Consider the following 21,057-nt stretch of genomic DNA (forward strand, 5'->3'; position numbering starts at 1 on the left):
CAAGCCAGCAGCAGAAAATGCACCGCTGAGGTAATAACCGCAGGCTGCAATGTGCACTGCAGGATATTATTCAAAATCCTACAGAAATGTCGTATTGGGTTTAGTAATTAAAAAACAAGCGTAGGGGGCTGCTGTGGCTCAGGAGGCAGAGCGGGTCATCTGCTAATCAGAAGGTTGGTGTTCTGATCTGAAGCGTCCTTGAGTAATATGCTGAACCCTAAAATGGTGTGTGTGTGTGTGTGTGTGTGTGTGTGTGTGTGTGTGTGTGTGTGTGTGTGTGTGTGTGTGTGTGTGAAAACACAGAATCATCATGGGGCATTTTGGATTCAAAAAGCTGTACGCTCCTACTGAGCCGGCTGCCACCTTACATGGCATCAAAGTATGAATGTTGACACGTGTGGTAAAGCTTTGAGTGTCAGCAGACTAGAAAAGCGTCATATAAACGACCTCACTGGTGAAATAATAGTGAGATTCAGTCAGTCTGAAGGATTGAATTCAACGCATCACCTAATGCCACTTGGCCTCTCGACGCATTAGCCATACTGCCACAAACCTGAGCAGACGTGTTTGTGTGCGTGAGGACAGGTGCACGCTGTCCTCACGCTGAGACTGAGTGTGTTTCAGTCTGCAGCATTCTGTAACAAACCTGGAGGACCGAATGTGAACGCGTGCACAGACGCCGCTTTGTCTTTCTTTTCTCTCCGAGATAATTTATCGAGTGTCAGCACAATGGCATGCCAGGAGACAGCCACTGAGTTTGAACCCGCTGCACCTCCATTCATCTTCCCACAGCTCCATTAATCTTGCTGAGGGGAGCCGGTTGCACCCTAAATATAGGCGAGCCAGCTGTGCCAGGGACAGGCAGGCAGCAGGGTGTGCTGGGAGTCACGGAGTCCCCTGGCCTCGCCTCGGAGCAGGGAGGCAGCACGCAACGTTTCATCATCATCTTACACCTCGACACAACTGCTAATAAATACGACCTGCTAATACCTGGAACTACTGTAGTGCGCAGCCTCAGCTGACATCATAATATAGTGCACGAATACAGACTGTATTCATCTAATAATTTTCAGGCACCAGAAAGCAGTGATATTCCATCTGTTGTTTTGCATCTCCTGCTGGCACGGTGCCTGAACACCTCCTCCTCCTCCTCCTCCTCCTCCTCCTCCTCGTCCACTGCACCCACCAGCCCAGCCACCCACCACACACATTCCTTCTAACACGCTGACATGTCAAACTGACAGCTAGGTTAATAACACTGCTTATTTTCCCCACCGAAAAGCCCCAGACTAACAAAATAAGCAGGGAATTTAAAAAATGACACTTGGCGTGGTGTTGGGAAGGGGAGAAGCGTAAACAGGAAAACAGCTGTTTTAATAGGGAGAACGAATGGGACGCTCAAATGTGCCGTAGGTGGAAAGTCTGGCTGGAGGTGAGGGAGTAAGAACTCGAGGGTTACAGAATGATTGGATTTCCAGATCTGCCCCTCATAGCCAAAACTTTCCCCATTTGCTGAAGGCTGACCTGGAACAATTCTACAACTGTGTGTTGAAGAAATGGGGAAGATTGTTTAAGCTGCACACTTTCAGAGTCACACAGTGTTTTCACTCGGCTGCATCGAACCAATCAGTGAGGAAGGTCATTGCTGCAGCGCGCTTACACTTAAAATTATAGGTTAGCATGTGATGACTCGTGACTGGAAGGTTTAGCATGTATTAAAAAGGAGACTCACTTCATTCCATCTTCCTTGTCTTCGGCTTCATTTTTTTCTTCATCCCTCTCTCCCTCCTTCTCTTTCTCCTCCTTCTCCTTGTCCTCCTGGCTGTTCCGCTGCACTTGTTGCTGCTGTTGCTGCTGCTGGCCGTGCTGCGACGAAGGAGACAGAACAAGGCCCTCCGTTACAAGGATGATCGCAGTTGACCGGATGCACAGACTTACCAACGCACAAACACTACAGAGAGCAGATCACAACCGATCCATTAATCCAGCACTGGGTGGTCACTGTTCTTCTGCCTGAATAATACTGCAAAACTGATGTGACAATGAGCAGGGGAGTAAAAAACTACACCAATAGTTAAAGTGACTTTCACTTCAGCAGATTCCTCCAATCACAATCCATCTCTTTTAACCACAGACGCCTTCTGCTTGTTTGCAGTGAGTGGATGCACTTCCTGTGGCAGATCTGTTATGTGATACATTATTCAGACATAAATGTACGTTTGGCACGCAGCTGCAGACGGCGCGACGCTTGGCTGGCTTCTTAATGAAGTAACACAACCGCCTCACAACTCACAACTATGAAAAACGTAACAATTCCCATGCTTGACTTTTTTTAAGTCTTGGTTTGTGTTGGTTTTAGTAAAAAATAGATACTAACCTTAAAAATCCTATTCATTCTCTGCATACGCAAAACAAAACAGGATGCGAAAGTTCCGAAATATGCTCTTTAAGCACCCAGAACCACTTCCTTACCAATTTCCTGCCTGTCTGGGCTTTTAGGGTTAGAGTTCAGATTAGTACAGACATGCAGTCTGACCAAAAACCTGAAAAACTGCTTAATAGCGACAAAGAAGACAAACATACTAACGGGAACCTCTGCTCCATTTGATGCAGGCCATCTTCAGTGGCTGCCTTTGGGCTAATGCTCATCTAAAGAACGCAAACTGTCACTGATGTCTTCACTACATATCTTCCCTAAAAACAGACACATTACATGTGGTTCCTGGCACGGGAACATAAAAAGGACAGAAACTGAGACAGAGGAGAGAGAGAGCCAGAGGATGAAAGGGGGGAGAGCAGCCATGAAAAAGAGGGCGAGCAGAGCCCGACAGCAGCAGAAGAGCAGGATTAAAATGCACCTTTCACACACAGAAGCTACTTTTTCACTGTTTGCACAATATCACTAATGTCCTCTCCCTCCCTTTGAAATGAGTTCAGACAGAAAACTCGGTAGGACTTAAAGGTCTCCGAGCCTCATGTGCCGCTCAGACACTTTTTCCTTCCTCCAGACACATCATCAGCATAATAATCACTATCCATCCCAACAACGGAGATCTGTTAGCACTGCGTCTGAACAGGCTGATCCAGGGACAGCCCCAAAGAAAATGCAGATTAAGAAGCAGCCACTCCACTACAGCACTGTGGGGATAGACTAAGTAAGACTGCTAACACATTCACATTAAGCTATTACTTATCCTCACCATCTCTCCACTACCCAAACATAATCTCTATTAGCATCTGCAGTCACTCTGACATATAGCTCTGCACTTTCAGTTCCTCCTGTGTAGCTACCCCCCTCTGTGACTGTGAGCCATTAGTGTGAGCTGCTACTCAACCACCAGGTAATGAGCGGAGGTTTCTTCAGGAAAGATGAGGAGACACCACGCTCGTTCCCACAGGAAAAGGTCGCCAGTAAATTAATGTGGCATTTCCTTAGCGCCCGCCAACACGGAGTTTAACAGCTAGCACCTGATCTGAGGCTAAGGAATAACTGGGGGGCTCATTAGCAACAGAAATGACCTGTGCTTGAAAAACTGTCGGTATGGAAACAGTGCTGACATGACGGGTCGGGGTTGAGCAAACTGTGGCACTTGATCAGCGCAGCTGTGTGACCTCTGGCGTTTCTCTTTTTTCCCTTGATCAGGAGAGTTCTGTGGCTTGCACTGCCTCACCGACATCACTTGCTGGTAGTGAGACGGAGGCCACGCTCACACGTTTTCAGCAACACAATGCCCCAATTTTCAGCAGCGTTCAAAGACTTGAGATCCTTTTGCGTGCTGTTTCTGTGCACCAGATACCTCACCGTCATCTGCGCTGTATGCCCTGCAAAGCGTCAACTCTACACAGAAAACACAACAATGCAACATATACGCTGCTGTCCAATTGCATAACATTAGAGCTTTAAGTGAGAGCCACTGTACACAAGAAAAACAGCGGAAGAGTTAGTGGTGGTTGTTCCTGCCAAACCTGTTTGACAACAGAGAATGTCATCAGGCCTGGAGTGCAGTGAGGGAAATGGAAATCCAGTAAGCTCAGTGACTGACAGCAGCTGACTTCCTGGTTGCCTAGCGATAGAAGCTGACTTCAGTGCTTCTGCCTGTGCAGGTCTTAAAAAAGACTGAGAGGTACCCTTCGGATTTACAGGCCAACAAAGCTTGTTTGGGCCTTGATATAAAGTAGTGCATCTGTTTGAGCCATTAGCTTGAAAGGTGAGAATACCTGGCTTCTTCCTCGGCGTCTGTAGTTCCTCCGCACTATGTTCTTATAGTTTTCATTCTTTTTGGTCAGGTAGTAAAAGAGCACACACTCTGCCACCGTCTGAAACATGAAAGAAATGTCATTTTTTTAAACAAACGCTTCCTGAGAAAATCGGATCGCTCAGACAAAACAACAAAGAAAATACACCAATACCTTTCTCTCCAGAAAAGATGCAATCAGACCGAAGTTTTTGGGGTGCTGGATGAACCTGTGAGAGCAGAACAAACATACTCTTACAGCTGGAAGAGAATGATATGATGAAGTCTGTGCTGACAGAGAAAAAGAACATTCAAAAAATGAAAATAAAAACACTGATCTCAGAGGATCAACAAATCTCTTGCTTTAAGCCCAAAGCAGGAAATCTGGCATCTAAGAAACAATCAAATATTACACTAAATGATCAAATATCTTATCTTACTGCGTGTTTGGATCAGAGTTACTCGAAGAAGAAACTGAAGCTCTTCCACTTACATGTGGGTAGACTTTAAAGTCACTGAATTTTACTGTGTGGGTTTGATTCGACTTGGCAGCTTGAAACGCCTCCTCTCGTTTCTCGCGAAAGGGGAAGATTCACTTCCTTACCAACAACTTATGGACCCTTTATCTGTCACACATATTTCACAGGAAGTGCAGACAAACCTCATTTTGTTGCTTAAAAAGAAGTTCTTAAGGATTCCGCCAACAAAACGAGAAAGGAGCTGGAAGCTAATGTGGGATTTGATTGAATTAAAAATGTAAAGAGTTGAATGTGAAAAGCCTAGAATAAACAAAAACCCCACATCTGTTTATAAATTGTATTCTGGGCGCAAAATGCCAAAGCCAAATGTGACACCAAAACGTTTCAGTCAAAAGATATTTTTAGGTGCATTTTTGGTCAACGAAACCAAATCCAGCTGCAGGAAAATAAGGATAAAAGGAGATATGTTTCTATTCAAAGACGAAGACATGATGTCTGTGTTTTGCTTACTTCTCTCTGAAAGTGTCCTTCTCCTGCTCGCTCCACATGTTCATCACCTGCCGGTCCTTGTACACCTTCATGGGATCATCCATCAGTCCGTTCATGTTGATGAACTTGATGCGCTGCTGCTCAGCATCAAACAGCATGGGAGGGATGACCGCCAGCTGTCGCATTTGCTTCTCTGTGTTCTGTCGCACACAGAAAGCAGCATCCTCGAGTGAGCGGGTCGGTCTCGAGAGGGAAACTATCAGACACCACGCTGCTTACACTGAAACGCACTATATGAAACCTAATGCGGTGATACATTCTGTTTTGAAATGTGGAAGAGAAGAATGGAGAGGATGCTGGCTCTGGTAATTCAGCAGCTTAGTTTATTTATGTATTACTTGAAGGATGTGCACACATCACTCGCACATCATGCTTCAATTGAGACGATTCATTGGAATATGAAAAAGGATGGGAGAGATCGTATGGATGCAGTGATTGGTGGAGCATGTTTTTGCGCCTTTTATGTTGGTGGATTTGTTGCTTTTCACTCCGTGCGAGCCACTAAAATCTGTGTCATATTTTACAAAAAGCATTAACCCTCCTCCCATTTGGTGACTTTTAGTCTTTTTGGCAGGGACTATCCTTCTTCTTCTTGTTGTTCTATTGGTGGGCACTGTTTGAATGTCAACACGTGCTACAACTAACATTCTACATACTGCCACCTGCTGTACAGGAGGTGAATGACATAAAACTGGCAGTTATGACCCAACCATCAATGTTACAGCTAATCTTTTATTTTAGAAAGGTTAAAAATATGGGAGATTTATGGGAACATATTTAAACAAGAGGACAGCGGGAGTGACAGGTAAAATATAGTAAAATCTCTGGAGGGTTGTCAGCATGCATATTAGTCGCATTTTGGCTATTTCTTAGTCATTATAAGCACTTAGCAATGCCTTATTCTGGGCTTTACAGTTATTAGGGGGTTTAGTTATTCAGATCATAATATATGTAAAACACTTCTTTACTTAATATCAATAAGCAGTAATTAGGAGGTCCCTGAGGAAATATTTTAGTTTAAGTACTTGTAGAGTATGGTCATGCAGAATAAGACATTAATTAGTGCTTTATTATGAGAAATAAAGAGCCAATATGCTACTAATATACATACTAATATAACTTAGCAACTAGTTAATGGTGAACACATCTTAAAAATTAGTTAATGTCTGAGGTTAGCAGAGAGAAGCGTTGTCAAGGAACAGCTCTTTGCTATTTTCTAGAGACGGGAAGGTAGAAAGCACTTCTTCAGACGATACAAGACAACCCAATTGGACACACAGCTCAGCTTAATGGGACTTGTCAGACATGAGAGGAACAGGTCTAATATGTGTGACCAGTGGATATCATGGCAATGTCTACTCAGAGCAGGTCGTCCATCTATCACCTTACCACTGAGCGCCGTGCCTCACGCTGTGGGAGTCTGACCCCTCGGGCCGAGCACATCTCCTGCACATGATGGCTTTTAACATCATGATAAGCAAGACATGTTTGCATATCTTGCGTATAATCCGGGAAAAGTGCAACTGATTGCCTACAGTGTGCTTCTTATTAAAAATACTTCAACCATGGAAGCTGACTTAGGCGAGCATATTTGGTTTTAACTGGACCCAGAATGTGTGAGCTGTGAGCTTTTGCATTTTTGAAGTGTGAACCTTGTCAGAAGAAAAAGCATGAATTTGGCTGGCATGTCCGAGGTCAAGTCAAGCCAATTTTATTTACATAATTTGCCTCAGAGGGCTTGAGAAAGTGCTTTCTTCGACAAGACTGACACTTTTGATCCTGAAACTTTTCCAAAAGCAGCTAAATCTGCAGGCTATTACAGGGCTGCGATTTTGTAGCCCCCGCTGACGTTTACCATTCTCTGCCTCCTCCTGCATTCTGTGCTGAGTTCAGATTCATCACAGAGCGATTATACAGCTGACGAGTACACGGACAATAACTACTGTTGCACCAACAGCTGACGCTGTGTGTCGGCTGCACACGTTATAAATGGAGGAAAGAGAAATGAGGGAAGACTGTAAAAAAAGAGACAGGCAGTAAAAACCACCAGAAACGTTTGGGAGCGTTTCAATTGAAAGCAGCTGTGCCGCTGTGCTTGCCGCTAGGCTGTGGTGGCCTTAAAGGGCTATTATTTAGCTTTGGCTAGCCCTGCTAACTTAACTGCCACAGATATTCCAGAGGCATACCATACCATCCGGAGTAACAGCTGTATTATATGCCAATATTTTATGGCATATGCCTCAAAATCAAAACTATGTTGCAGTGCTTTAAGAAGGCTCGAGTCAAATTCCTGCGGGCTGTATTTATGATGCTGCTCCTGCTGTCTTTAAAAGCCTGTACTGCAAGTGACATAATGTTCATGAATATTATTATTACATGCACTATATGTTTATGTGCTTTTGTGTGAAAAGATCATAATTTTGAAACCTGGATGATTAATTTCTCCTATTTACTCCTGCTCTTAAGAACAACAGCACTCCTAAAATGTGCATACACTGTATGTATATTTAAATGTCATATAAATAAATGGGGCAAGCATTTTTTAAAAAGTAATTTTCTCATCCACCACCTCACAAACTTGGGGTTTCATTTCTGGCAGCAGCGCCAACCTACAATCAGACATCCAGATGTTTGGCCACTGCAGTGTGAAAGTGTGAACACAGGTGCTGCAGAGGAGCGAGTGGAGGCGCAAACCGTCCTGACAGAAGAGCTTACCTCATGCTCCGATATTCCATCAATGATCTCGGAGACCTCATGCTCACTGCGTGCTGCAGACGAGGTCAGCCCACCTCCTCGCTGCCCGACACGGCTATAAAAAGGAAACACACAAGGCCCGATGATCAAAACTGGCCACTCATGACTGTAACTGAGCCACAGCAATTCTTTACAATAACAGCATGAGCCAGGAAACCAATCAAAGTCATCAAGTCAGTTCCAGAAACGAGCACAGTGCCTTTTACTCTGTTACAGCACAATCAGCGACTCCCTGCCGCGAAAGGGAGAAACAAATCTTGTGATCTCACCTCTGCATGCGCTCCTGTAGCTCTCGTTGCTTGCGGATCTCTGGGAACTGTTTCTCGTAGTACTCTCGCACCTTGCTCTCCTTGGCTCGGCGCCGCGGGTTGTTTTCGATGCGCTCGACCTTCTTCTCCCAGGCTTCCATCAGCTGGTCGTAGCGCTGGCAAAACTTCTGTTCCTGAAGCGCCACAGAAAGACAAAGATCTCAATCCACTGCAGAGCCCATTTAGATATCAACACTATCTCTTTTCTGTCTTCCCTTTGATCTCAAGACACAAAACTAATGGACCATTAAGTCTGAGGAACATTTAACAGTTACTGCTAAAACATCCCCCACAGCACAGAGTGATATTTTAGGCTGGATAACACCGAAAGATTCATTTTTCAGTGATTATATTCAGTATTCTTCTTTAGCTCTCTGTCTTTCTGACGACGTACCACCTCTACATGTTCAGGGGGGACAAAGTCATATGTTGGTATTCTATGGGGAGTCTGGCCTTGAGCCACGACTCTGGCAGACGACAGCCCACTGCTTTCCCAGCTTCCTGGCAGGCAGGCTGTAAAGCAGACCATTAAACCTGGTGGAGACACGACTCTCGGTAGGCTCATAAAGCACAAGGTGATGTCTCCCCACGCTCTGCCCACGAGGAGCTACCTCCCCCACTTAGACGCAGCACCAGAGAAGACCGGACACTCACCCACGACACGCAGGCTTCGATACAGGTGCTGCATGTGAACTGTTCTTTCTGGCCTCACATAAACTTGCAATACATGAAAAAATGCAGAGCTGTGAGAGAGTTGCTGCTGGCACCGTCTCCACGGTTGGAAGCAGTTAAAAGTTGCCCGTCATATTTCCTACTTGTGGATAGATGCAGATTTCATAGTAAAACTGCAGACTTGATTTGCAATAACGATTTTCTGTCCAGCCAGTTGATTTTAAGATGTCCGCCTGGCTCTACCATCAGAGCTCACCCCATTGATCCCTGCTTTATTTATAGTCACGCTCTTTGGCTCGGCCTCACTCAATCACCGGCAGCCAAGAGCGCAGACTAACCCCGTACACAATGCTCACTAAAAGCACTTGGCTGAAAGTGAATTCAACAGAAGTATTTTAAAAAAAATGCGAAAAATCAAGGTTTTTCTTTTAGATGATGGATTTTTTTTGTTCTTCAAAAGCATTCGCTTCCCCAGAGCAAAGCACTGACAACAGATCATGCTCTATTCCTCTTTGGTCCGCCTAAAACGGGCCCTCACATCAAGGAGCAGCTGGCCCAGTTTCACACGAGTCATCCGTCATGGGCCGAGTCCCAGCGGAGAGTCAGAAACGTTGAGTTCTCTACTTACCCACTGCTTACGAGCATGATTTCTCCTCTTGAAGTACAAGATGAGCTTCTTCCTCATCGCCTGGTTTCTACGGGGGATGAAGAAAGAGAGGCGGGGAGGAAACAGAGGGACGGATGCAAAAGGATAAGGTGAAGACATCCAAGAAAACGCTCGATTCAGACAGTGCTTCGGCTTTCATCACATCATAAATCTCAGTATATGATGTTCTCCAGATACTCAGGTACACATTTCTACCCTCTGCACTTTCTCTGCCTCACTTCTCTACACAATAAAAAAACAAACAGAAACCACACACAGTCACACACACACACACACACACACACAGACAATGCCTGTCCTTGTATGCCACCGCTCGATAAACTCAAACTTGCTTCTAGGTGGAAAGGACAGCGAGGTGAGCCAAACTTATAAAACTTGTCTGGTCTGGGAACAGCCAGCCACCGTGCTTCAAATAAAGGTCAGGGCCAGTAATCTCCTTAGGCAGCCGCTCGGTTTGTCTCTTTCTTTGCTGCGAGACAGAATTTTATTCCTGACACTTAATCTGTCAGTTGTAAGGTCACGTTCCCCGCTGATTAATGTAATCTTATTCTACATTAGTCACTTCAGCTGAGCCGCGGGGTCCTTCAGGTCACAGGCGAGGACAGAAGACGGGGAAGTGGGCGACCGGTGGTATATGAGTTTTGTGACAATTGGCAGATAGCATCATAACATTTAAGGTCTAGAGGGATAAACACGCAGGGTGACCTATTCTTCATTTCCCAAACATGTTATCTGCAATAACAAGCCCAAGTTAAATCTAAACAGCCTTAACCCCCAACCTACATAAACACTCCCACACAAACAAACACACACATATCGAGTCAAGCCATTGCGACAGAAAAGACAAACACTGCCAAATCCAGCAAGATACTGTCAATATCCACACTTGTGTTGGCATATAATGGGTGAGAACTAACTTGGTATGGCAAAAACAGGACTGATAGATTAAGCCCTTTAAAGACAGAGATGGCATTGTCCTCTAGACACCAGATGGCACAGGGAGAGATTAGTAGCCCTGAACCCCTGCGAAAGGTTCCCTTTGTCCCGCTCTAAGCCTGTGCCATTTCTGAGATATTGGAGAACACTGTAATTTAGAATAATACCTCCAAAACATGATGGCTGAAAGATTCATTATACACACTCTCACACTCGTGACCGATGTTCTCCAGTGGTACAAGCTCACTGAGCAAAAGCTCTTCAGACTTTCAAGTTTGATCTTGTTTTCATACTGCAGCAGCCTGCATATGCAAAGGCTAATGACCAATGTATCATCAGCTGAGTGGTAGAGTCAGAGTCAGAGTCAGTGTGTGTGTGTGTGTGTGTGTGTGTGTGTGCGCACGCACGAGATGAACTGGGATGTGGACTCCACAGAGATATTACTGGTACTCATCTATCCCAGCAGGGACGAGCGCCAAGGTTATCAAACCGGTTAGCAAAACAAAGAAGTCAATTGTGCCGGGTCAAAGCGACACAGTGGTATTTAATAGCACACACGCGCGCACGTACGCGCGCGCGCGCACACGCACACACACACACACACACACACACAGTTAATTCCTTTGAGGCAATAATACTGATCAAACGGTGCAGGGATCAAAAGGAGTGAAGACAGAGCAGTGTGGGGCTAAGAGGTCAGACACGTCTTGTGGTATGCCACCGTGCCCAAACCACAGTGCCAATGGTGCGCACAAGCTAATATAACCCTCCTACGGCCCTTTGATGTGCCGCAGTGAATTACGGCCCTTAAAAGATTACAGATGCACATAAGCCTTATTGATAGACGTGGCAGGGCCACACAAAGTTGTGTACTCCCCGCTTCTCTTGCAGCAGACATCCACAAAGATATGAAACCGACATGATTTATTAATCAATCGTCTAACGCAACCTTGGATGCTGAGAAAGGCATCCCGCTGTTAATATTTCATGTCATAGTACAAGCAGCAAAAATGAAATCAATAATGGTTTTAGTCCATTTTCAGACGCAATAGCGACTTTTTGTTGTTTGTTTTTCTGATTAATTCACCTTCAGTTCAAGCATCAATTATCTGAAGCTCAGTTAGCAGCAAAGAGACACAACTAGAATTCAAATATGATTTACTGCACCTTTATATTTGTCAATGGAAAATAGCTACTTAGAGTTGAAGGGCTGCTCATTTTATACCAAAGTCTTGTTTCTTAAGTGGCAAGAACACAATAATGATTAAAAAAGTCTTATTTTAAAACATTCGAAATAACCTCTGTGAAATAAAGTTATTGTTGGCTTTAATCACATCAAGGTCCTCACGAAAAAACATCAGCGAGTCTTAATTGCAAATTTCAATAAAAGCTAGATTCTTAATTAAAAAGGAGAGAACAGGTGCAGTCAATTCAAAATACGAAGGCACCCAATGAACCCGACTCCTACATGAAACTAGAAACCGTACGAGTGGATTCAAACTGCCAGGAGCTGACCTGACAGCTGATTTCACTGCTGCCGTTACTGCAGGGTCATACTGACAGTGCAGGTCAGTTTCTGAAAGGTCTCTGCATTAATATTTGACCTTCTGTCACAGCCACCTCAGACAAGTTTGCTGGAGGTTTAGTCCAATCAGATTGCAGCTCATAAACAGCCTTGCAGGGCAAACTGAGGCTTAATTGGGTGAAAAAAGATGATACAGCTCCAGCAACTACTTGACTTCTTTTAGGGAGTGGCTGATGACTTTTTCCCCCATAAATACGATCAAGAACAGGTGAAATTTCCCCCGGTAGTTCAGGGCCTGTTAGAGTTGTTATGTGAATTTCAGTCTTGTATACTGATGATATATCTCACAACAAACATCCGTCTTAGAGATCTGTGGTGACACGATTTGCATTTCCACCAATCCTACACGGGCTCCTGCATTCATGGTTAAACTCCTCAGCAGTTGGAAGCTGTGCCTGAACAGCTGGATATAAAACATGTATTAATGTGGAAGTGTGTGTTGTGTGTTGTGACAGACTCACATTTTGATGTTCTCATGGTACTGCTTGGTGTCAGAAGGCTGATTGTACAGAGGCTGGAGCATAAGAAGGAACAAACACATCAAACAATCACAAACAGTGTAAACAACAGACACATAAAGGCCGAATGAATTCACTTCAACATCCCATCAACGTGACTCTGACCTCACCCCAAAAAGTGTATGATACCAGTGCTTGCAGAAATGTTCATGAAGCCATATAACCACCAATCACGTTCAATCCAAACGACTCAGGCAAAATAAACAACCTCCACAACGGAAGAGAAGTAGTTTTGTAAAGCGCCGTGCTTGACGGGCTCAACAGTTAATTCATTCAACAGAACCCAGTGATCAGATTCTCTGTGTGAGTGTGTGTGTGTGTGTGTGAGAGAGTAAGATGAATGGGTGGATGGACGCGAGCAAATTTCTGACAAAAGCAAGTAAGTGAAAGAACATTACTGCAAACAAAGGTAGTCTGAGAACTAGAGGAGGAGTAAAAAGTCAAATTTTAAAATGTAATGAAGTAAAAAGCGATCAGCAGGGTTTCTATTCTCAGCAGGTTTGGGTGCAATGAACGCTTTAACACTGCACCCTCATGTGTTATCATATTCAACACACATTATCAATATGTTCAGTACTGCTTAATGGGGCTTTGGGTACAGTAATCAAATATTTTTACTCCCATTACTTTACAGCCCTGCACAGAGCTGGAGGCATCATGTGATTCTGACTTGTTAGTCATCTCTCCGAAGCATCATTCGTCCCTCTAACCTGACTTTCACAAAAATGTTCCCACATGTCAACAGTGCGAAGACACGAGCAGGGAAGAGAAAAACACGCCAACAGAAACATGACGGAAAATCAAAGTGTTCACTCACCAGTTCCACCCTGGGTCCCAGTCCCTCCAGTATCCTGTGAGCCTCTTCTGCCTTTTTCTGGTAGGGGAACACAAACAGAAGTAGTACATTAGCCGGCCGCCTGCAACTCTGCCATCACCACGGCAACGCAGCGAGCACGCTCACTTGGTCGCTGAGGCTGCACCGGCGCTCGCCGGATGGACGGACGGACGGACGGCTGGATGTACGGAGGGATGGATGCAACGACTATTATTAGAGCTTTTAACTCAAGCTGGGCCACAGCTCCTTGCCTCAGCTCCCTCTCTCCTCTCCCACAAAAAAAGAAAGAAAAGATTACTCACCTCCCCTGAGCTGAGAGAGGTAGAGAGAAAGAGCAGGCAGGCAGGAAAGCAAGTGGGAGTGAATAGAAAGTGAGTGGGAGAGAAAGAGCAAAAAAAAACAGGGAGGTGGGGGGGGGGGGCTAAAGGGCTTTGGTGCTTATCTTATAAGAGACAACTAATGAAAGGCAGAGAGAGAGCTCACCTCCAGCTTACTACCTACAACAATCAGCCTTAAAACAAAAATCCTGGCAGCGACCATAAAGAAAGAGAGGAGAGGTGCTGGGGCATGAAGCTGGGCATGAAAAACACCCCCCATCTGTGTCTCTGGATGACCTCTCTGCAGCTCTGCTCCTCCATACATTTATATTTAGCTCCGGCAGACAAATGTGTGAGCAGTGTCCCAGACTACCCCTCTCAGTGTTCGCTCCACTCCTTCTCTCATTCCACTCCATCGATCAAACAGACCCTCCTTGGTGACACGCCACATGCTCTGTTGCTTTCCATCTCACTTCATTTCCTTCAGCGGCCGAGCAGCGAGACTGGCAGGGCCGACACGTTCACGGACAGGATGGAGGGTTGGACGGAGAGGAAGATGTGGGAGAAATTTTAGAGCCGGTAACAGAGACAGAACCCGCCAGTGTGTGTGTGTGCATGTCAACCTTTATTGTTCACCGCCCACCGTGTCACGCTGCTTCCTTGTCCCTTTCACTCTGTCTTCGCTGTGGAGGTAAGACAGGGGGGCGTTCGGGATCTACTCCTAAGTTTACACAAGACTCACGCTAACAGACTGGCATGTAAGACCCCGGCGGAGCTCACGCACACAGCTTAACTCAACACAGGCTTCCAACTGGGTCACCTGCAAGTGGAGCCAAATCACATGGCCCTGTGCGTTTCCTCTAAGACACAAAACGAAGCACTCATCATTTACATTTGCACGCTACACATATCATTCGAATGCAAATGCACCGACTTGATGCCATTATTCTTCCTCCGGTCGTTTTGCATCGATCTGTTTATCCTCGTTCCTGTTGCTTCCTCGCCGCTGAGTAGGTGTAACAGGCTGCAGAGTATTGCCTCAGAGAGCTTGCTCACTACAGAAGCAGTTAATGAACAGCAATTATTAAAACCAGCCTTTCATCCTCGCAGAGATTTCTCTTGGTTTCCTAACCGTGATTCTTTGAGCAAATCTGAAAATGAGACGGCGTGATACCGTCCTCAGACTCTTAGAACGTGGCCTCACATTAAATACTAGAAATGGTAAATTTAGCTATGAGGAGAGGGTGTGGATGAGATCCAAGGGAAGCTGTACAGAGAATTACCTTTTGTCTAAAAGTGTGGATAATTACACAGAGAGAGCTTCTGGTCTTGTAACAGCTCTCTCCACCCATCTCCACCACACACACACACATACACACACCCCCTTATCACAAGACCCAGACAGAGAGGCCGGCTCCATTAATTCAATTATGCCATCCCGTGGTAGCTAACAGGACTGCTGCTCTGGCAGAGCCTTTATACACAAACATTTTAATGAAAACTGCCGGCTCTTACTTCTGTTTTACACATCAGGACTTCACAGTGTTCTGTCTTTAGGTTTTATCTGTGTGTGGTGATAATATGTACAAACAGGACCAAGCCAGGATGCAATGACAAATCATGGGCATTGACCAAGAAACAGCTGCCAGCCTGTTCATCAAATAGTCCTCTAAAAAAATTTCACAGGATAGAATTCATCCCCTTCACTCCAAAGTTGTTAAGACTGTAATACGTCTTTTTATTGTGGATTAAATGGTGATTTTATGTCTGGAGTACTGGACCAAACAATTTTCCCCTTGTGGTGTAACAAAATTGATCTGAATCTGAGTAAATCTTAGCAGCTATACTGTGCTGTCCTGCTGCCTGCAGACATACTGTCCCAGTGGATCACATGATCCCTAACATGAGAAAACTCAGGACAACCTATGAAAATAACACAGTGGATGCTTACACACCTAAACCACAACACTACAAAACTGTGATACCTCTCTGAAGGGAGAGAAAACCAGGGGAAAGTGCTACAGAGCCATCTCAATACAGCAGAGACACGAGGTTTTAGCATAGCTCAACAGAATCATGAGACTGCAGCCTCAGTGGGGCTGTCTCCTCTTGTGCTCATGTCCATGACAGCTATGTCCCAAATATGAGAAGAGTGAACTTGAGTTGAGCCATCCCCCGGGTGTGACAATGGACTGTAACCCTGTTTGGGAAAGCTGGTGACACTGAGCCCAGAGGGGACAGATGACACTGTAGTGACACCAGCTCCAAAAGGCATGCAGAGGCTGGAATAATTATAGCCAGGTGCTCAAACTCATATGAACACCAATACAGAAACATACATACTGTGCATTGAAATAGTAAGTAATATTAAGCTTTAAGGTAACGGTATGAGCTCATTTACACGCTCATACTTGCGCCATGTGCCTTATTGGACAAGTTCTTAAATGCATTCAAGCCATGAAGTTGTATATAAACATATATTAAGATTTTTTTGGGGGCATTTCTGCTTTCTTGGATAGTGAGGCTGTAGAGACAGGAAAAGAAGGTGAGAGAAGCTGAAATGCAAGTGCTGGGGTTAGAATCGAACCTGCTTTAATACATGACACATGCTCCACCAGGTGAGCTACCTGGGCGTCTGCATGCATACTGTTTACTCATTCCAACTGTAACTACGTAAGAAAGTGATCTGTAGATTAGGTCATTTACAGGGTCCCTGTGATCATGGCATCATCCAGGGAATTAAACAAATACAGTCATACAGACAGGTAACAGATCATCATAGCTTTAATCAACCATCAATCAACCTTTACCTGTGTGGGTGAGAGAGCAGGGAGAAAGACACAGAGAGTGAGAGAAAGAGAGAAGGGAGTGAGAGACAGAGAAAATAGAGAAAGGAGAGAAAAGAGAGAGGAAAGAGAGAGAGAGAGAGAGAGAGAGAGAGAGAGAGAGAGAGAGAGAGAGAGGTTGGGGGGGAGGCAGTAGGCCAGAGTACATCCTGCCAGTCAGAGGGAAGTGAAAGGAGTTACAGAGGTCAGGCCTCATTGTGGAGTAAGCCATGAGTCATTCTTTAACTTCGAGCCTTTCACATGAGTCTTGAGCAATCGGCAGTGTCCTGCTGTTACATGGAAGTGGTGTAATTCAGTGAAGTTTGATGACAGTCAGGGTGAAAGACATGAGGGACACTCCCTGTACTGTGGTGTCTCCTTTAAAAGGGCTTCACTGGCGTTTCGGTGATTTTCTGGGGACGTGTGCGCAGGTTAGACTGAAGCGTCACAACAGCAGCTCTGCTGTGGATTCGGTCTCTTGTTCAATGACACCTAGGCAGGGTGTATGCCTGCTCGCCACTCTGCACACACTGCACCGCTTTGAGATCCTATGAAAATGATATGCCTCGAATGTGTCAGAGAAGCTGTTCAAAACATTCAACATTCACTTTTCCTCTGACCTGTGAAGTTTCAACTCCCAGATACCCACGGGGAGCTTGTTCAAAGAAGTTTAATGGGGTGTGATTAAGTGTGAGAGGAGTTCTCTGCTTTAAATGCCAATTCCTATAAAAAGGAGACTTCTGCATTTAACCACTAGGGGGACTGAGAGCACTGAGAATCCCTCTATACATGTGCACAGAGCACTGCTGCATATATAAATTGCTGTGACCAACTAAACACGTCTAAAGATCTTTATATGATCTCCCAGCTGCTCTGTTTTTCTTTTCTATAAAGAAGGATTCAGCTGGTATACATGTACAGGTGATACAAGACAAAGATGTTTTCCAGTGTGCGTATGTGTGTGATTCATCATGCCTGCTATGTTGACCTTTAGTAGCTCATTCTGTTAGGCAAGAGTACTGCTTTGCCTGACAGTAAAGAGTGGGAGGCTCAGGTAGGAGAGGAATACTTTGTGGCACCCTCTGCGTTTGTTGACGAGGGTTTTTGAGAAATGCATCAAACAAGGTAAATGAAAATGACAGCTCTCCAAGAAAAGAAAGATGTCTGTCTCTCAAACAGTCTCTTCAGAGCCCCAGTATTCTGCTCTACAAGAGTAATCCACACTCTGTCTATGAGACGTGATAAAAACCAGGATGAAAGAAGCAAACACTCTGGGGCTCTACTCATGATCAAATTAAGAACTCTGTGGTTTGTTCAAAAGTGCACCTGCTGAGTAATCTAGTTCACCTTACATGCACCGTCTCCATCTCCAACACCAGCTGCCCTATCCCTGATGTTAGAGCCAAATAACCTTATCTGGCAGGGAAAAGATAATATTCAGACGATGTAAGTGCTTGGCTTAGTTTAGTTTGTTGTCTAGCATCAGCCCAGTGAAACAACCCTGAGCCCCTGAGAAAAAGCACCCAGCTCTTTGACTGTTACATGCACTCGTGGTGATGGAAGCACCGCATACGGGACGAATTGAAACCAAATTCAAATGCGAGGTAATCTGGGCTGTGGTGGGCCACAGACTGAGCGTCTGCTGCGTCTGCATCCTACTGACCCTGTTCTCATCGTAGATGATCTGCACCAGGCTGCGGTGCTTGGCCTCGCTCGGTGGCGGTGAGATGGGCCGCTCTGGCTCATGGGGCTTTGCGGCCTCCTCCTCCAACTGTTGCTGTAAAACACACACACACACACACAAAGATGACCGTTAACACTTGACTTTAACAAATCCACACTTCAACAAATCCAAAAGGGCCCTGATCTTCCAGGAAGACCTGTGGATCACCAGTTCCTGTTGCGAGATTAGAGAGTGTGCGTTAGATAAACTGTCCCTCCCCCTGCTCTCCAGCAGGGACGAGACTAACTGCCCTATTAGCTGTAATAGCTATTAACTCCCCAGGGCCTAGTTAATCAAAGAGTTACTACAACAGCCTGTAAACAAAGCCAACGCCTGCTGGGTGGCTGGAACATCCAATGAGAGAGCGGCAGACAAAAGAAAAGAAAACAAAGGACAGGTAAATGTGGGGAATGAACACCAGACAAATCCTGGAAAACAGCAGAGTTCTTCTCACTTACTAGACACGCTGGCATGCAACCAATCATTGCTTGGAATTTGTACTGTAGAAACAGTGAATTTTAGGAAGTGCTGTCTGATTTTCATTCAGAAAGAGGCCGAGAAGCAAACAGAAAGAAAAGCAGTGATTGGGTCTCATAGCCTGTTCACATTTAGACACTTCTTACAACTTTGGCAGATTTGATAGCTATGAGAAAAGGAAAAAGCCAACTGGAAATGCAACCAAGAAGCATTAGAGAGCCATGAGATTTGTGCATTCTATCCAGATGTTGAAAAGGTGTACATGGACCAGTCAGAATCATTAATCTTCCCACACCCAACTACGCCAATAAGCAGCATGAGGAAGTATCCACTTTCTTCCGCCTGTGATAATGGCAGGCGATAACGAGGCGAAAACCATTCAAACATTTGAATTATTTATACACTAACAGGAAACAGCAGCTTAAACGCATACAGTCATAAAGAAGCTATAAGGTGCTGCTGTATGCAGCGTTTCTCATCATTTATCTTTGTCTTGCTTTTTGTTTTGCAGTCTAACTCATCAGTGTCTGTGTTAGCTGACAGCTAACCGGCTAAACTGTTTTAACACAAGTTGCCCCAGTTAAACTTTGGTCTTCCTCAATTAAACAAACTATGTAGTAAAGTATGTTAGAGCCCCACAGTCTAGTACACCCTGATACATGGGATCATACCTGGACTTTACCTGGATATAAAATGCATAAAAGGAAAAGGAGGTTTGGTATTTGACACTGAAGCAACTCATCATTCTGATTAAAATGCTTTTATTGGAAGGTTTATTTACTTGAATTTGGTAAATTATTTTATAAAGAGGCCAGGGTTTAGACGTTTGAGTAAAAGCTGACAAAAACAGGAAACAGCAGCTTAAACGCATACAGTCATAAAGAAGCTATAAGGTGCTGCTGTATGCAGCGTTTCTCATCATTTATCTTTGTCTTGCTTTTTGTTTTGCAGTCTAACTCATCAGTGTCTGTGTTAGCTGACAGCTAACCGGCTAAACTGTTTTAACACAAGTTGCCCCAGTTAAACTTTGGTCTTCCTCAATTAAACAAACTATGTAGTAAAGTATGTTAGAGCCCCACAGTCTAGTACACCCTGATACATGGGATCATACCTGGACTTTACCTGGATATAAAATGCATAAAAGGAAAAGGAGGTTTGGTATTTGACACTGAAGCAACTCATCATTCTGATTAAAATGCTTTTATTGGAAGGTTTATTTACTTGAATTTGGTAAATTATTTTATAAAGAGGCCAGGGTTTAGACGTTTGAGTAAAAGCTGACAAAAACACTCTTTGGCAGCCACTGATATTTAACAATTAACTCAAATATAACATATAACCAATTATCACAAAACTACCAGGAAAAAGATTTGCCAGCTCAAGCAAATCGCCACCGAATAAATAAAAAACTTGACTCTTTGATTTTACGAATTGGCTGAAATGTTTGGATACAGTCTCCGTGTTGTTCGGGCTATAAGCAGAGACAGAAGCAACTCGCTGTCGTCAGGCCAAGGCCAAGTGTCGCTGAGAGACGTGCTTATAGCTGATCTACAGTTAAGTCAGCCCCCTGCTTCCCCCTTCTCATCTCCTGTCAGGGGCTTCAGAGAGGGGACAGGAGGCTCCAGAGGACACACATGAGAGTAGAGTGAGATGAATCATCATGTGATATGATAGGCCTGGAGCATCTGGTGAGGGAAACACAGACATTCCCATAGAGACCCCCCTTCTCTTTCCAAACCCGCCACAGAGTAAAATAAAACAAACCAGCCATCCTGGGCTTGGCTGACATGACACAGACTTGCGGTAACCTAAGCCTTAACCCCCGCCCATCCACCAACACTGCCAGAACTCTTTAAATAAAGTTTTACCGTGCCGCTTAATTATTCCAGATGTTTTAATGCTTCAAGAGAGGCGGACTGCAAAGAAAAAACCATAGAAACACTGTGTGTCTATTGAGGAAGGATGAGAGGAGGGGTTGTGATTTATGCGTGTGAGCAGCAGAGCTTAGACTCTCAATCATTCATAAGTTTCAACCCCGGGAATGGAATTTGATAGCCGGCTTTATTTTGCTTTCTTTCTGCAATTTGATTAAAGAAAAGTGAAAAACAGACTCATTAAAGACTAAAACTGCTCTATTAACAAGGAGCAACATACAAAACATTCAAGTAGCTAGCTCC

The 21,057-nt window shown here is 44.7% G+C and overlaps 1 protein-coding gene across 9 annotated transcripts in view; it reads right to left on the bottom strand.

Moving 5' to 3' along the window:
* The window catches only part of ncor2 (nuclear receptor corepressor 2), an 83,933-nt gene that overhangs the window by 31,020 nt on the left and 31,856 nt on the right, over positions 1–21,057 (bottom strand). For all 9 annotated transcript variants that reach the window (XM_041936329.1, XM_041936333.1, XM_041936328.1 and 6 more), the window contains exons 6-15: positions 18,344–18,457; positions 13,521–13,577; positions 12,647–12,699; positions 9,626–9,692; positions 8,287–8,459; positions 7,979–8,072; positions 5,225–5,403; positions 4,411–4,465; positions 4,219–4,317; positions 1,733–1,866 (exon numbers count right to left, since the gene is read on the bottom strand). In XM_041936329.1, the coding sequence (XP_041792263.1) occupies positions 1,733–1,866; positions 4,219–4,317; positions 4,411–4,465; positions 5,225–5,403; positions 7,979–8,072; positions 8,287–8,459; positions 9,626–9,692; positions 12,647–12,699; positions 13,521–13,577; positions 18,344–18,457 (1,025 nt within the window). The remainder of the gene's footprint in view (positions 1–1,732; positions 1,867–4,218; positions 4,318–4,410; positions 4,466–5,224; positions 5,404–7,978; positions 8,073–8,286; positions 8,460–9,625; positions 9,693–12,646; positions 12,700–13,520; positions 13,578–18,343; positions 18,458–21,057) is intronic.

Source organism: Chelmon rostratus, chromosome 5, assembly GCF_017976325.1.
Source record: "Chelmon rostratus isolate fCheRos1 chromosome 5, fCheRos1.pri, whole genome shotgun sequence".
Lineage (NCBI taxonomy): Eukaryota > Metazoa > Chordata > Actinopteri > Chaetodontiformes > Chaetodontidae > Chelmon > Chelmon rostratus.